Source organism: Cyclopterus lumpus, chromosome 13 (assembly GCF_009769545.1).
Source record: "Cyclopterus lumpus isolate fCycLum1 chromosome 13, fCycLum1.pri, whole genome shotgun sequence".
NCBI lineage: Eukaryota > Metazoa > Chordata > Actinopteri > Perciformes > Cyclopteridae > Cyclopterus > Cyclopterus lumpus.
In genome coordinates this window covers 18,868,039-18,883,038 of record NC_046978.1, presented here as the reverse complement: position 1 = coordinate 18,883,038, position 15,000 = coordinate 18,868,039, and the positions used below count along the sequence as shown (strand labels likewise).

General features: G+C 42.4%; 3 protein-coding genes across 5 annotated transcripts in view; 1 reads left to right on the top strand and 2 right to left on the bottom strand.

Annotated features, from left to right (window-relative positions):
• The window catches only part of LOC117741659 (coiled-coil domain-containing protein 150-like), a 7,168-nt gene extending 6,139 nt beyond the window's left edge, over nt 1-1,029 (top strand). For all 3 annotated transcript variants that reach the window (XM_034548822.1, XM_034548824.1, XM_034548823.1), the window contains exon 12: nt 1-1,029. This exon is cut by the window's left edge and continues 16 nt beyond it. In XM_034548822.1, coding sequence (XP_034404713.1) covers nt 1-104 — 104 coding nt within the window. In that variant the 3' untranslated portion in view covers nt 105-1,029.
• A 10-nt stretch (nt 1,030-1,039) lies between these two features.
• On the bottom strand, nt 1,040-4,134 carry LOC117741661 (endothelin-converting enzyme-like 1). The gene is made up of 4 exons (XM_034548826.1): nt 4,077-4,134; nt 2,249-2,344; nt 1,331-1,407; nt 1,040-1,167 (listed from the first exon to the last, which is right to left on the bottom strand). Exons 1-4 carry the CDS (start codon nt 4,101-4,103, stop codon nt 1,068-1,070), a joined length of 300 nt encoding a protein of 99 aa, XP_034404717.1. The 5' UTR covers nt 4,104-4,134; the 3' UTR covers nt 1,040-1,067.
• A 300-nt stretch (nt 4,135-4,434) lies between these two features.
• LOC117741832 (endothelin-converting enzyme-like 1) overlaps nt 4,435-15,000 on the bottom strand; it is a 13,673-nt gene continuing 3,107 nt past the window's right edge. Inside the window, exons 2-6 of the mRNA XM_034549063.1 lie at nt 12,996-13,099; nt 10,777-10,835; nt 8,576-8,627; nt 5,011-5,078; nt 4,435-4,626 (exon numbers count right to left, since the gene is read on the bottom strand). Of these exons, the coding sequence (XP_034404954.1) occupies nt 4,460-4,626; nt 5,011-5,078; nt 8,576-8,627; nt 10,777-10,835; nt 12,996-13,099 (450 nt within the window). The 3' untranslated portion in view covers nt 4,435-4,459. The remainder of the gene's footprint in view (nt 4,627-5,010; nt 5,079-8,575; nt 8,628-10,776; nt 10,836-12,995; nt 13,100-15,000) is intronic.

Here is a 15,000-nt window from a genome sequence, read left to right as displayed (position 1 = left end):
AGGCGGAGTTGGAGCGGTGGACCTCGACCATCCGGCGCTGGGAGGCCAAGCGAGCGCTGGCTGACACCGATAAGAAGCGACGCAGTGACACAGTGACCCTTTGAGTTTATTCAAACATTAAACGATGACCAACGGAGAAGAGACAGCAGCCACGAGGGAGGTAGCAGCTAAAGTGTGTGTGTGTGTTTGTCGTCCATTTATATCGATCCAGATTTAATAACGTTCAGGAGGGAAACATGCACTGTATCACCATAACATCTGATATACTTCTCCACAGCTGTACAAAGATACTTTTTTTTTTTTGCCAACAAATTGTTTTTATACAAAAGTACTTTTTTTCTTCTTTAAAATAACACTGCGTACAAATGATGCTCCTTCTACCAGAGTGGCTCGTTCACTGTATATCGTTCCAGTAGAAACTTTCTTAAATCAGATCAAGCCGTCGCTGTTGAAATGTACTCTTTTTTTTTTTTTTTTAATTCTCCAAATTTTAATGAATACACTTTGTGACGAGACACGAGATCCTCCTCCGTTAACGTCGCTACAAAAGAAACATTCACTTTCTCTTTTTTCTTTTTTTTAAGAAAAGTTGGACAAATCTTTAAAAACCATACAAACACTCAACACAGCAACAAGAGACCAAACTGCAGGCAAACGATGCCACCGTTGGCCACAAGGGGGCAGCATCGCCAGACTAATAGAAAAGGACGCCAGCAGGTTCTTTAAGTGTCGGATGAGAAACAACTAAATAATAATAAATAGCTTATGAATGCTACGCTATATTCTATGATATATCTGCTAAAATAGAAAAATAGATGATTTGAAAGGAAAATTTAAATGTAGAAAAATATATATATATATAACGAAATGATATATATGCACGTGGTCATGTGACCCCCCGTGCTTTAAGTTTGGTACAGACAAACAGGTTGTAGAGGCGTCCTAATTGAAAACAAGTGTACTGATAACGTTAATGTGTGTCATCCTGTCGGCTCTGGTGAAGGTGAACATGGGGGGGTTCGGGGTGAACGTGGTGGAGTTCATCCCGAGGCGGGTCGGGGTCGAGGTCACCACACGGAGCATTTGTCCGCGGGGTTCATCGGAGAGCTCTTCGGACAGTGGAAGACACGAGCGAACTCATCAAACTGGGACACGCTGCCAATCACCCTGCATGGGGGAGGGGGGGGGGAACACGGTCGTGATGAGTTCAGGCACGGCTTGGAACATTGCGTATTTTTTTAAAATAGTGTTGAGATATTTTCTTAAAATGGTCCACAAATAAAATAAACTTCATCCCGTTCCGTTGGTGGTCTCTTTTCTGAGTAACTACCTGTAGTGCTCCGGCGCATGTTTGTCCGTCAGCAGCTGCAGGTAGATGGACTGAGATCTTCTCTTCATACACCAGTTCTGGAAACAGGATTTAACATTAAACTAATGTGATGCGCTCATAAAAAAAGGTGTAACAGTGATACCTTCTTAAAAAGTAAAAAATGTTTCCAGCAACATGCGACAATTTCCACTCGTTACGTCACAGGAAATCACAGGAAACCAGTTAGATTTAGGAAAAGATGGATTTGTGTAAAAATAACTAGAGAAGAGGCATCACTTGAAAGAATATATATATATAAATATATTATACATATATATATTTCATATATATTATATTTTATATATATTATACATATTTATTATATATTATAAATATATATATTTCATATATTATATTTTATATATATTATACATATTTATTATATATTATAAATATATATATTTCATATATATTATATTTTATATATATTATACATATTTATTATATATTATATGTCTGTGTGTATATTTATATATATATATAATAATATGTATAATATATATATATATATTTATTATATGTGTATATATAATAATATATATATTAGAACCAGCTCCATCTCGAACAGCTACAACAGTTGAATGCCACAAAGTTTATGCTTTAAAGTTGAAAGCTAAAAAAAAAACCCTGCAAATTGCATAATAATAGTGCGTGTCTAGATTCTTAAGCCATTGCATTTCAATGACAGTGGTAATAGTTAGAGAGCAGGGTGGCCCGGCGCTCGGAGCCACGGCACCGTTAACGTCTCCATTAGCTAATGCTGTGATAACGCACAACTCCCACCTGCTCCCTGGGATCCGTCACTCCGGCAGCTAAAATGATTCGACATGTAAATGTGATGCAAGACAACGGGGCGTGGATCCTCTGAGGCTTCTGTACCTGTGCAAAGGCAATGAAGACCAGCTGTTCGTGTGTGTATTTGAGCCCCGGGAGCGGCCTCTCAGGTCCGTGTTCCCTCACCCACTTCTGATACGCCTGGACATTGAGAGAGGGGGGACAAATTAAAGCAGGATTCATAATTAATGCAGCATATTCACTGATCGACAACCTCACAGCAGTTTGTGAAATAGTGAAGAAAACTAAATCGTTTGCGTCGACATTACGTTAAAAAAAAAATGAAGGTTCACATGACAAAAAAAAAACACCAAGTGGGGTAAATTAAGGAAAAACATCACGCTAAGCCCTACGATAATATATGTTGTAAAAACTACGTAGAGTTATAATTTTATCAAATAAAACTAGACAAAACCACGATGTTTATGTGTAAAACTACTCTCGATATGGGACTCAATCATGCAGAATCCCACAATGAGGGATTGATCCTTTTCATGGTGCTGCTGACGGTTCCACTAGAACATTGAGGGTTTCCAACAGTTCCACTAGAACATAGAGGGTTTCCGACAGTTCCATTAGAACATTGAGGGTTTCCAACAGTTCCACTAGAACATAGAGGGTTTCCGACAGTTCTATTAGAACATTGAGGGTTTCCAACAGTTCTATTAGAACATTGAGGGTTTCCGACAGTTCCACTAGAACATAGAGGGTTTCCGACAGTTCTATTAGAACATTGAGGGTTTCCAACAGTTCTATTAGAACATTGAGGGTTTCCGACAGTTCCACTAGAACATAGAGGGTTTCCAACAGTTATATTAGAACATTGAGGGTTTCCGACAGTTCCATTAGAACATTGAGGGTTTCCGACAGTTCCACTAGAACATTGAGGGTTTCCGACAGTTCCATTAGAACATTGAGGGTTTCCGACAGTTCCACTAGAACATTGAGGGTTTCCGACAGTTCCATTAGAACATTGAGGGTTTCCGACAGTTAGTTCCATTAGAACATTGAGGGTTTCCGACAGTTCTATTAGAACATTGAGGGTTTCCGACAGTTCTATTAGAACATAGAGGGTTTCCGACAGTTCTATTAGAACATTGAGGGTTTCCGACAGTTCTATTAGAACATTGAGGGTTTCCGACAGTTCCACTAGAACATTGAGGGTTTCCGACAGTTCTATTAGAACATTGAGGGTTTCCAACAGTTCCACTAGAACATTGAGGGTTTCCGACAGTTCCATTAGAACATTGAGGGTTTCCGACAGTTCCACTAGAACATTGAGGGTTTCCGACAGTTCCATTAGAACATTGAGGGTTTCCAACAGTTCTATTAGAACATTGAGGGTTTCCAACAGTTCCACTAGAACATTGAGGGTTTCCGACAGTTCCATTAGAACATTGAGGGTTTCCGACAGTTCTATTAGAACATTGAGGGTTTCCAACAGTTCCACTAGAACATTGAGGGTTTCCGACAGTTCCATTAGAACATTGAGGGTTTCCGACAGTTAGTTCCATTAGAACATTGAGGGTTTCCGACAGTTCTATTAGAACATAGAGGGTTTCCGACAGTTCTATTAGAACATTGAGGGTTTCCAACAGTTCCACTAGAACATTGAGGGTTTCCGACAGTTCTATTAGAACATTGAGGGTTTCCAACAGTTCCACTAGAACATTGAGGGTTTCCGACAGTTCTATTAGAACATTGAGGGTTTCCGACAGTTCCACTAGAACATTGAGGGTTTCCGACAGTTCCACTAGAACATTGAGGGTTTCCGACAGTTCTATTAGAACATTGAGGGTTTCCGACAGTTCCACTAGAACATTGAGGGTTTCCGACAGTTCTATTAGAACATTGATACATCGATATTACTCACAAAGTACGACAGTTTGAGTCCTCCCATGTCCGCGATGTTCTCCCCCAGCGTCAGACGGCCGTTCACCTGCAGACGCACAAAGGAAACCCCTGAGTGGCTGAAAGGTGTTGACATTTTTTTTTTTTCAATGAAGTTGCTTCATAATCTTTTTTTCGCGATTTGGAAAAAAGAAGCTCGGTTTCAAACCGGAATGGTTCAACCAAGCAGTCCATTTGTAATTTGCACAAAAATAAGTCTTCCACGGAAAAACATCGACGTGATCGGCAATGACGTCATAAATCAAGCTGCGTCATATTAGAGATGGAGACAGATGGGTCAGCTGATATTTTGGACTGATATCTGGTTTACGTTTAAAACTATGTGTCAGCAAGTCTACGTAATGATTATGCATGTATGTGTGTGTGTCTGTGCGTGAGCAGACCGACCCTCTGGTTGTAAACGGTGAAGTTATCGTAGAGCTTGACGATGCACTCGGCCTTCTTCTGGAACTTTCTGTATGAGTCCTCCGTCCACCACTGCTTGAGGTTGCCGTGGCGGTCGTACTGGCCCCCTAGGGACATGAACCATTTCATCACTAAGACGAAGGGCAAAAGGGCAAGGGGAGGGAGGGAGGGAGGGAGGGAGGGGGGGGGGGGGGGGGGGGGGGGCAGTGTTAGCGTGGAGACGACCCAACCTGCAACTTTCCTTCACAGTCCAAAAAAAAGCTGCCCAGCACGTTCATCTTTGAAGCCTTTTTTTAAAATCCAAAATGGTGTCTGGATGACTTTTCCAGCCAACTAACTTAATAAAATAGTTTGAGTGAGTTTTCTCTGGAAAATAAGGTATTCCAGTATTCCCGAAAGGTGTCAGGCAGACGCACTGAAAGTCTCTCTGATGTCTCAGCACTTTGGACTTGGAAGGAAAGTCAGGTGAAGAGGGGTCGTTGCGTTCTTACCCCAGTCGTCATATCCGTGCGTCAGCTCGTGGCCGATGATCGCCCCGATTCCTCCGTAGTTCAGAGACCTGGCAAGGCAGGAAGGAGAAATATGGACCGTTACGCAAAACTAAAAACTTTATTGGCATCATTGCTTTGAATTGCCGATAGCAAGACCGTGAAATCAAGCCAGGATCAAGCGAATGCACTTTGGAATTTCGGTGCTGCAGTCGTCCGTAATTACACAGTATGGCCACTAGGTTAGTTAGCTAATGTTTGCACACTTTAGAATTTGGCCATTAGTAACTCTTATGCGACTCTTCTCTACTTGTAAAAACTACAAATATAGCGTGACAGTAGCACAATTACTCTGCAACCACCACAGTGGCCAACGTTCAGCAAAAAGTACTTAGTTTCGTTATAAAAGAACACGGCTTTCTTTTCAATTAAATCTCATATGCATCGTCAAAAATATCACATTTCACACTTTTGCTTTATAGGGCTTCACAATAAATTTGAGACATCCTGTGTTCTTGGAACCTTTCATTGGAAAGGGAAAACAACTTGCCCTTTTAGAGGTGAACAGTGATAGGTTTGATGCCCCTCTCATATCTGTGTGTTGAATATGAAGCTGGAGCCAAGACGCCTTTAGCTTCCCGTAAAACATTGGAAACGGGTGATGAGACGGGCTCTTGGTTTGTTTTATATAAAAGTAAACAAATGAGTTATAACACGTTAATCACTGCGCTTTAAAGTTGCCTTTAGGTGGATTTTGTTACCTTTGGACAGAGCCAGGCTAGCATGCTTCCCCATTGTTTAGGCTAAGCTAAGGGATGCTAAGCTAAGGGAAAATAGAAATATCTAGTGTAACATTAACTGTTAGGTCTGTGCTCGTCCACTCACTTCAGAGCGAAGCGTTGTGCCGTTTGACTGATTTCAGTAGTCTCATCACAGCTCTCTGACTTTCCTCCCCCATTGTCCTCATTGCTAATTCTGCTCAGCCGAGCCAGTTAAAAAGCAAGTTGCACTTGGGATCTAATTTCGGATCCGCGTGGCTCAGATTGGTATTGAATAAAAAATGAAAAAAAGCTCAATGCCACATTTTTCTTTCCTGGTCTGACCGATTAGAAAACATCTGTTTTACATGCAAGGGAAAAATCTCTGCATGGGGGACCTTTTCAGCTGCAGTGCGAGCATACCTTTTAATTTAGATTGCAACACCCGGTAACACGTAACAACCCGGCACGGGTCCCCCCAAACCAGCGGGGATCGCTCCACCTCTCCATGACAATGGGCCGAAAGCTGGGAGGGCCGTCTTTACGCCACATGTAGATATAGAGGAGGATGAAAGGGCCGACTCGGCGATATTCACATGGCTACATCTGAAAATGACTTTCTGACAGCTAGTCGATACGCCGCCTCACAGCCGGGCCCCGACTCCCCGGCTAAACTAACTGGCTGATTGAAGCTTCATTATACTTGTGGTGGCGGTAGTGAGGTGTGTGTGTGTGTGTGTGTGTGTGTGTGTGTGAGAGAGAGTTTATGGGAGGTTAGGGCTACTGCAGTAATAACTTTAAAAGGGGACGGGCACACACACACACGCAGTCAGGTTTTCATGACTTATGGAGACGTTACACTGATTTACATTAATTTCCACACAATCACCGCTACCAGCCTAATCTGAACTCTAACATCGTCTTAACCCTTAAACCAAATCTTCACCATAAAATGTAACGATTGACATTATGGGGACGAGCAATCGGTCCCCATTTGTACCGCAAAAAAAGTGCTGGTCCCCACAATGTACCTGTGATTAGATTTCTGTGCACACAAGATTGGTAAAAAACCGCCCACGCACACACTTTACTACATGACTCGTTCATATTAATTAGCATACATGGCAACAGGTAGTATAAGCAGTGGTGGGGATCGCCTAATGAAGACATAGAAGTGTGAGCTATTGTTGGGTGTATAATTGAAGTGTGTGTGTGTGTGGCTACTCGGGGGGGATTAGGTATGAATGCAGGAGCTGCAGCTATTTGGACTGTTGTATGTACTGGCTTGGAATAATACTCAATACTGGCAGCAGGAGGTTTGCTCCTCAGTGAGTTGCTGTGGTTAACAAAAGGGAATGTGGACAAAATGAATAAAAGAGGTAGTAGTTCACCCCAGATTGATTTTACACATTCCAGGCTGCCGTTAGTTTGAATTCAATGCAATTATTGTATGAAAATCAGCTTGCAGAGAGTTGAAACTTGCGACAGGAAATCCATCACTGAAAACAATTAGTTTTCTTTATTCTGAGGGTAAATTATTTCCAGTTGCCAATGGTAACTGTTAATCTTTTTTAATGTAATAACCATGGAAAGCTTTTTTTTAAAAACAGTAGCGTATGATAATTATTTAACTAGTCAATGGATTTTGTTTTCACACATAGGAAGTCAAATGCATATGGTTTAGGGTTGAAGCATCAGAGGAAGGTGGAAATTGTTTTTCAGATGAAGTTCGTATCAAACCTCGATACCTTTTCGGTTCAGACTGAAATGCGAAGCTATTATTGGACGTCTGGTCTGGTTTTTGTTTGTTTTAATTTCTATTTAAGCAAAGTATGGAAGCAAATCATTGGCATAATACCGAATTCTGCTACTGCAGAATACTTTATATTTAAAAAAAACGAAATATTTGACCGTGAATTGAATTCATGTGTTTGGGATTGTGATCAGAAAATGTTCTGCAGTCAATTTTCAAAAACCTTTTTATTTATTTTTTTATTTAGATTATTCAAAACCTATATTCAAGGGTTTTTTCCCAAACTAGCGCTCAGTGACGTAGCGTAAGTTCTTCATGGTGGAGTTGAGCGTCATCTTGTTGGGAATGAAAAGCCTTAAAGTAAGTTAATTAATTAAATACATTAATTTAAGTATCAAGTATAAATGCTTAAATCTATTAATCGTTGGTGTTGAAGTCTTTTTTTAAATGTGGTCAAGTGGAGCCTAAAGTCATGAAATCCGTGACTCGAGTCCATATTCTCTGGTGATTACATTTTCAAAATTATGCATTTATACTTACAATAACGCTGATGCATCTTTAAAAGATATCATGCGTCACAAAATGCTGTAATTAACTTTCAGCAGCTGTATATTTGAAGAAAGAAAAAAAAAAATACCCCCATATCTGCCAGACCTTGATTAAAATAACCTTTTTTTAAAAATTCTAAATGTACTTCATGAATAGGTCATCTTTCGTGTTCCTGATTAAAGTTTTTCGGCCCAATAACGGCGCGACTGTAATTCTCCGAACTTCTCATCACAAAGAGCTCACGGAGCGATCGAGTCGGACGAGGGAGGCGATCTACCGCCATCAAGGGGGGGGGGGGGGGGGGGGGGGGGGGGGGCGACCTCTCAATGACACCTGTTCCATTAGCGGCACCTCGTGCAGTAATTGAGCTCTTGGTGGGCGGTTAAATTGGTTTCGTTGGGACTTCGGGGGAGGCAGAGCTTTGCCAGACTAACGTAGCCGTTAATGACCTTTGTGGTCGCGGCGGTGCTGTCGCCTCCCTGTAGGACCCGGAGAAGGCACTACTTACTGTGGGAACTCGGGGTTGTAGAGAGTGGGCTGAAGGATGCCGGCAGGAAACACTGCAGAAGAGATAAAGAAACAACATGGAGGTGGTTCAGATACCACACACACACACACACTAGAATAAGAAAGAAAAGGTTGATACAGTCTCTTTTAGATGGGAACCGACAGTTAGGAGGAAATGGAAATCGCTGATGCCTTAAAGCCGCCGCGGTGCAGCTGCCACAGAGGACAACGACAGAAAGTCTTTCCATTTGGCCCAAAACAGAGCAAAAAAATACTAAATCAGTTTCCTCCTCCGCAGCAACCACTTGCTTCATGAAGAGGAAACTTAACTCCACCTTAACTCCACCTTAACTCCATCACTCCTCCGGATTCCAGATTATAAAAACAACAACATGAAGACAGACTACGCCCACAGACTACATCCTACATCCACAGACTACGCCCACAGACTACATCCTACATCCACAGACTACGCCCACAGACTACATCCTACATCCACAGACTACGCCCACAGACTACATCCTACATCCACAGACTACCCCCACAGAACACGTCCACAGACTACGTCCTAAATCCAGACTACGTCTACAGACTACGTCCACAGACTACGTCCTAAATCCACAGACTACGTCCACAGACTACGTCCTAAATTCCACAGACTACGTCCGCAGAACACGTCCTACATCCACAGACTACGCCCACAGACTACGTCCTAAATCCACAGACTACGCCCACAGACTACGTCCTAAATCCACAGACTACGCCCACAGACTACGTCCTAAATCCACAGACTACGTCCTAAATCCACAGACTACATCCACAGACTACGTCCACAGACTACGTCCTAAATTCCACAGACTACGTCCACAGACTACATCCTAAATCCACAGACTACGTCCACAGACTACGTCCTACATCCACAGACTACATCTACATCTACGTCCTACCTAGTTGGTTGCTCCACCTCTTTACTTCACAGGAAGAGGTTGTAAATATATTCACGCTCCCCAGAGGAAGACTCCAAATTACTTCATTGATCCCCTGACTTCATCTGGCGCCAATTAATCTTAATAATTTTGGTGATCCTCCTTCTCCCAGCGGATCAGTCTGCAACACTCACCATCAGGCTCAGCTTAATCTCTGTAGAGTCGCCTTTCTTATGCAAAAGAATACAGATTGCAAAGAGACGAATGTTTACCGAATGTTAATTTCATTTTACTTTTTGAACTGTTAGATTATGTGCGTTGTCTTTCTGTTTTTTTCCAATAGTTTCTTTAAGGAATGAGCGACATCCTTCTCGTTGTTCAAATTTATTGTTAATGTAGACAAATCAAATAATCCACCCCCCCCCCCAAAAAACCGCCCTACAAATTAAATTGGTAATTTCATTTTTTTTTTTCATACTTAGTATTTTATTTAGGTATTTTTTACGGTTTGACAAGAAATAAATCCTTTGAAAGTAAGAAAGGATAAAAGAAATTAAGCATGCGTCTGGCCATAAGGAACAAATAAATAAAAGTAAATGTTTAAGCAAGTAAAAATAATAATTCAATAATAATGTGAGCATAAGTAGTTTAACATCATTTATTTACCGACTGAGCCAAAGGAAAAAGAAGCTACTTCTAGTGAAATCTATTTCCTCGTCTTAATCTTCAAAAACCTGAACCGGATTTTTACAAATTAAATAAAGAGAGCCAACGAGATGGGAGGTCAAACTCATTTGATTTAAATTAAAAAGAAAGTTAATACAGAGATGAGAAGCATGTGGAAGAAGAAGAAGAAGAAGAAGAAGAAGAAGAAGAAGAAGAAGAAGAAGAAGAAGAAGAAGAAGAAGTGACCCAGGGGACTCTGATGACTGTTTTTCTCTGACTCCTCCCGTCCTCTAGCACCAGCTTGCCGAACACACCATTGATTTCTCGGAGAGAGATTTAATCCAGCTGGCAGGCAGACGGGGGAGTGAAGGATGGGGGGGGTGGGGGGGGGGGGGGGGGGCAAAACTCACGGTGTCGCCGCTTGTTGTTCCCCTCCAGGGGGGTATTAAACATGCGAGGTGCAGATCAGAGGAGAAAGTGAGCGATGAGACGCCCTCCAACCAACCGACGCGTTTGACTTGTCAACACGGTGTAATTGCGTGTAACTGATGCACGGTCCGCGGCGCCGGGGCACAATATGGCGACGGGGGATGGAGCGTGTGCAACTCACCCATTTGGTTCTTGTTAGGGAGGTAGTAGGCGTTGAGGGCCTGAGGGGGGAGGAGCCAACTGGAATCAAACAAACGGGGCTTTAAAAGATGGGAACACACACAGACACACAAAAACTTAACTGACGTCACCTGTGAAACTGTTAGGGCTTTAGAGTGTGTGTGTGTGTGTGTGTGTGTGTGGGGGGGGGCATTGGGATCTCTCTAAACTCCCCCGGTGAGAAATATTCAGCATGTGCGGTCCCACGCCAAAGCTTCCTCTCCTCATACGGCCGGTTCCCTTCATGGTAATCCACTCAAAGCCAATCGATCGGCTAAAAAATCCCCCCAAAACAAGCAACTCTGAGAGAGAGAGAAAGATGACCTTGTTCTGTGAGCGAAGAGTGAGAAAGATGACCTTGTTCTGTGAGCGAAGAGTGAGAGAGATGACCTTGTTCTGTGAGCGAAGAGTGAGAGAGATGACCTTGTTCTGTGAGCGAAGAGTGAGAGAGATGCCCTTGTTCTGTGAGCGAAGAGTGAGAGAGATGACCTTGTTCTGTGAGCGAAGAGTGAGAGAGATGTCCTTGTTCTGTGAGCGAAGAGTGAGAGAGATGACCTTGTTCTGTGAGCGAAGAGTGAGAGAGATGACCTTGTTCTGTGAGCGAAGAGTGAGAGAGATGACCTTGTTCTGTGAGCGAAGAGTGAGAGAGATGACTTTGTTCTGTGAGCGAAGAGTGAGAGAGATGACTTTGTTCTGTGAGTGAAGAGTGAGAGAGATGCCCTTGTTCTGTGAGCGAAGAGTGAGAGAGATGACCTTGTTCTGTGAGCGAAGAGTGAGAGAGATGACCTTGTTCTGTGAGCGAAGAGTGAGAGAGATGACCTTGTTCTGTGAGCTAAGAGTGAGAGAGATGTCCTTGTTCTGTGAGCGAAGAGTGAGAGAGATGACCTTGTTCTGTGAGCGAAGAGTGAGAGAGATGACCTTGTTCTGTGAGAAAAAGAGTGAGAGAGATGACCTTGTTCTGTGAGCGAAGAGTGAGAGAGATGACCTTGTTCTGTGAGCGAAGAGTGAGAGAGATGACCTTGTTCTGTGAGCGAAGAGTGAGAGAGATGACCTTGTTCTGTGAGCGAAGAGTGAGAGAGATGACCTTGTTCTGTGAGCGAAGAGTGAGAGAGATGACCTTGTTCTGTGAGCGAAGAGTGAGAGAGATGACCTTGTTCTGTGAGCAAAGAGTGAGAGAGATGACCTTGTTCTGTGAGCGAAGAGTGAGAGAGATGACCTTGTTCTGTGAGCGAAGAGTGAGAGAGATGACTTTGTTCTGTGAGCGAAGAGTGAGAGAGATGACTTTGTTCTGTGAGCGAAGAGTGAGAGAGATGTCCTTGTTCTGTGAGCGAAGAGTGAGAGAGATGACCTTGTTCTGTGAGCGAAGAGTGAGAGAGATGACCTTGTTCTGTGAGCGAAGAGTGAGAGAGATGACCTTGTTCTGTGAGCGAAGAGTGAGAGAGATGACCTTGTTCTGGGAGAAAGATGACCTTGTTCTGTGAGCGAAGAGTGAGAGAGATGACCTTGTTCTCAGAGAAAAAGAGTGAGAGATTACCTTGTTCTGGGAGAAAAAGAGTGAGAAAGATGTCCTTGTTCTGGGAGCGAAAGAGTGAGAAAGATGTCCTTGTTCTGGGAGTGAGAGAGTGAGAGAGATGGCTCAGCAGCGATTGTGGAGAGACAGAAGGAGAAAGAACACCGGGAGGACGAGGAGTGTTTTGCTTTCATATTTCCCGGCGACAACACAGAGTGAGCGATGAAAAGGTTTGTCTCCTTTTGTTGTTGTTGTTGTTGTTGATAAAGGAGGAGTGTGTGATTCAACTCTTCCGGGCGTCAAGTGTGGGCTAATGAGTTGTCTCGAGCACCTTGAATACTAATGTGACGGTAATGCGTTGTCACCGCGGAGGGTTCAGCTTCTTATTTCATATTTTATATTTCTTTAGCGCAGCGCGTTAGCGTCCCGCAGCACTTTCCATGCAGCCTGCTTGCTGTAGATAAGTAAATCAAATGGATTTTCTCCAGCTGTGTGTGTCGATTTGGGAATCTGTTGGTTTAATTTAGAGGCGCATCAACAAATGTGTCAAAAAAATAAATAAGAAAAGGCAGTCTGACACATGTTAGGCGTGTGAAACATACGAGAGGCGAGCTGGATTTAAAGTGCGTTAAACCTCCTTTAATAACCCGTCTGTGAAATGAGGAACTCACGCCGTCTTGTCCACCTCTTCCCGGATCTTCTTGACGGACAGCTTGATGTTGAACTTGATGCTGTTGAGGATGTTCTTGAAGTACGTCTTCTCGTCCACGTCGAACTGCAACGACAAGCAGAAACGATCTCGTGGTTATCGGCGCCGCCGGTGGAATAAAAATGGGCCGACATTAACTTTGGTCCAGAAGGAGCTGGACTCTTAAACTTAATAATTTTTCTTCTCATGGTTATCCTCATACAGTGTATCCTCATACAGCATATCCTCATACAATGTATCCTCATACTGTGTATCCTCATACAGCATATCCTCATACAGCGTATCCTCATACAGTGTATCCTCATACAGTGTATCCTCATACATTGTATAAGGATACAATGTATCCTCATACAGTGTATCCTCATACATTGTATCCTCATACAGTGTATCCTCATACAGTGTATCCTCATACAGTGTATCCTCATACAGCATATCCTCATACAATGTATCCTCATACAGTGTATCCTCATACAGCATATCCTCATACAGCGTATCCTCATACAGTGTATCCTCATACAGTGTATCCTCATACATTGTATAAGGATACAATGTATCCTCATACAGTGTATCCTCATACATTGTAAAAGGATACAATGTATCCTCATACAGTGTATCCTCATACAATGTATCCTCATACAGCGTATCCTCATACAATGTATCCTCATACAGTGTATAAGGATACAATGTATCCTCATACAGCGTATCCTCATACAGTGTATAAGGATAAAATGTATCCTCATACAATGTATCCTCATACAGTGTATCCACATACAATGTATAAGGATACAATGTATCCTCATACAGCGTATCCTCATACAATGTATCCTCATACAATGTATCCTCATACAGTGTATAAGGATACAATGTATCCTCATACAGCGTATCCTCATACAATGTATCCTCATACAACGTATCCTCATACAACGTATCCTCATACAATGTATCCTCATACAATGTATCCTCATACAGCGTATCCTCATACAATGTATCCTCATACAATGTATCCTCATACAGTGTATAAGGATACAATGTATCCTCATACAGCGTATCCTCATACAATGTATCCTCATACAACGTATCCTCATACAACGTATCCTCATACAATGTATCCTCATACAACGTATCCTCATACAACGTATCCTCATACAACGTATCCTCATACCTCATACAGCTGTCTGTGTGATATCTTACAAAAAACTGCTACTTTTCTTGTGTTTTCATACTAAAAGTGTGTCGAAAAAAAAAAGCAACAACAAAAACATTTAGGAAGAGGAAAAGCTGGTGATTTGGGTTCAAATAACGAAGTTAAGTGTCGTTACTTCAGCGCAGAAGCTACGAGACAAATAAATCAACTAAAGACGGTTTCACTCATTTATTTTCGGAGGTCTAGCGGTGAACGTGGTTTAATTTAATTTAATCAAACATGGTTGTTGCAGAGATCTGCACTCCATGAGCACCCCTCATCATTTATGAATGAACCCAAACATCTGAACAACATTTTAATGTTTTAGCTGCTCGGTGGAGCTCATTCTACCAAACTACCGATAGCACGAAGTTAAAATACTAAGCACCACACACACACACACACACACACACACAGGTGGTGAAAAAGAGAGAGAGAGGTAGAGAGATGGAAAAGGAGAGAGAGAAAGAAGAGAGAGAGAGAGAGGGAGGAAAAAAAGAGTGAGAGAAAAAGACAAAAGAGGGAGAAAACGAGAAGGAGGGAAAAGGAGCAAGAGTAAAAGAAAGAAAAAAGAAAGGGGAAGAGAGAGAAAAGGAGAGAGGGAAAAAGAGAGAGACAGAGAGGAAAGAGTGTGAGCGAGCGAGACAGAGAAAGAGAGAGAGGCAGAGAGGGAAAGAGAGCGAAAGAGAGAGAAGAAAGAGAGTGAGCGAGTGAGACAGAAAGAGAGAAAAACAGAAGGAGGAAAGAGAGAAAAACAGAAGGAGGAAAGAGAGAGAGTGAGCGA

What these genes read in the sequence shown, in the direction of transcription:
- LOC117741661 (XM_034548826.1), bottom strand. Translation starts at nt 4,103, where the DNA reads ATGGGAGGACTCAAACTGTCGTACTTT. An exon ending in GACTCAAACTGTCGTACTTT is followed by an intron (nt 2,345 to 4,076) that starts GTGAGTAATATC and finishes CTCAATGTCCAG; the next exon opens with GCGTATCAGAAGTGGGTGAG. An exon ending in CATGCGCCGGAGCACTACAG is followed by an intron (nt 1,168 to 1,330) that starts GTAGTTACTCAG and finishes TCCCCCATGCAG; the next exon opens with GGTGATTGGCAGCGTGTCCC.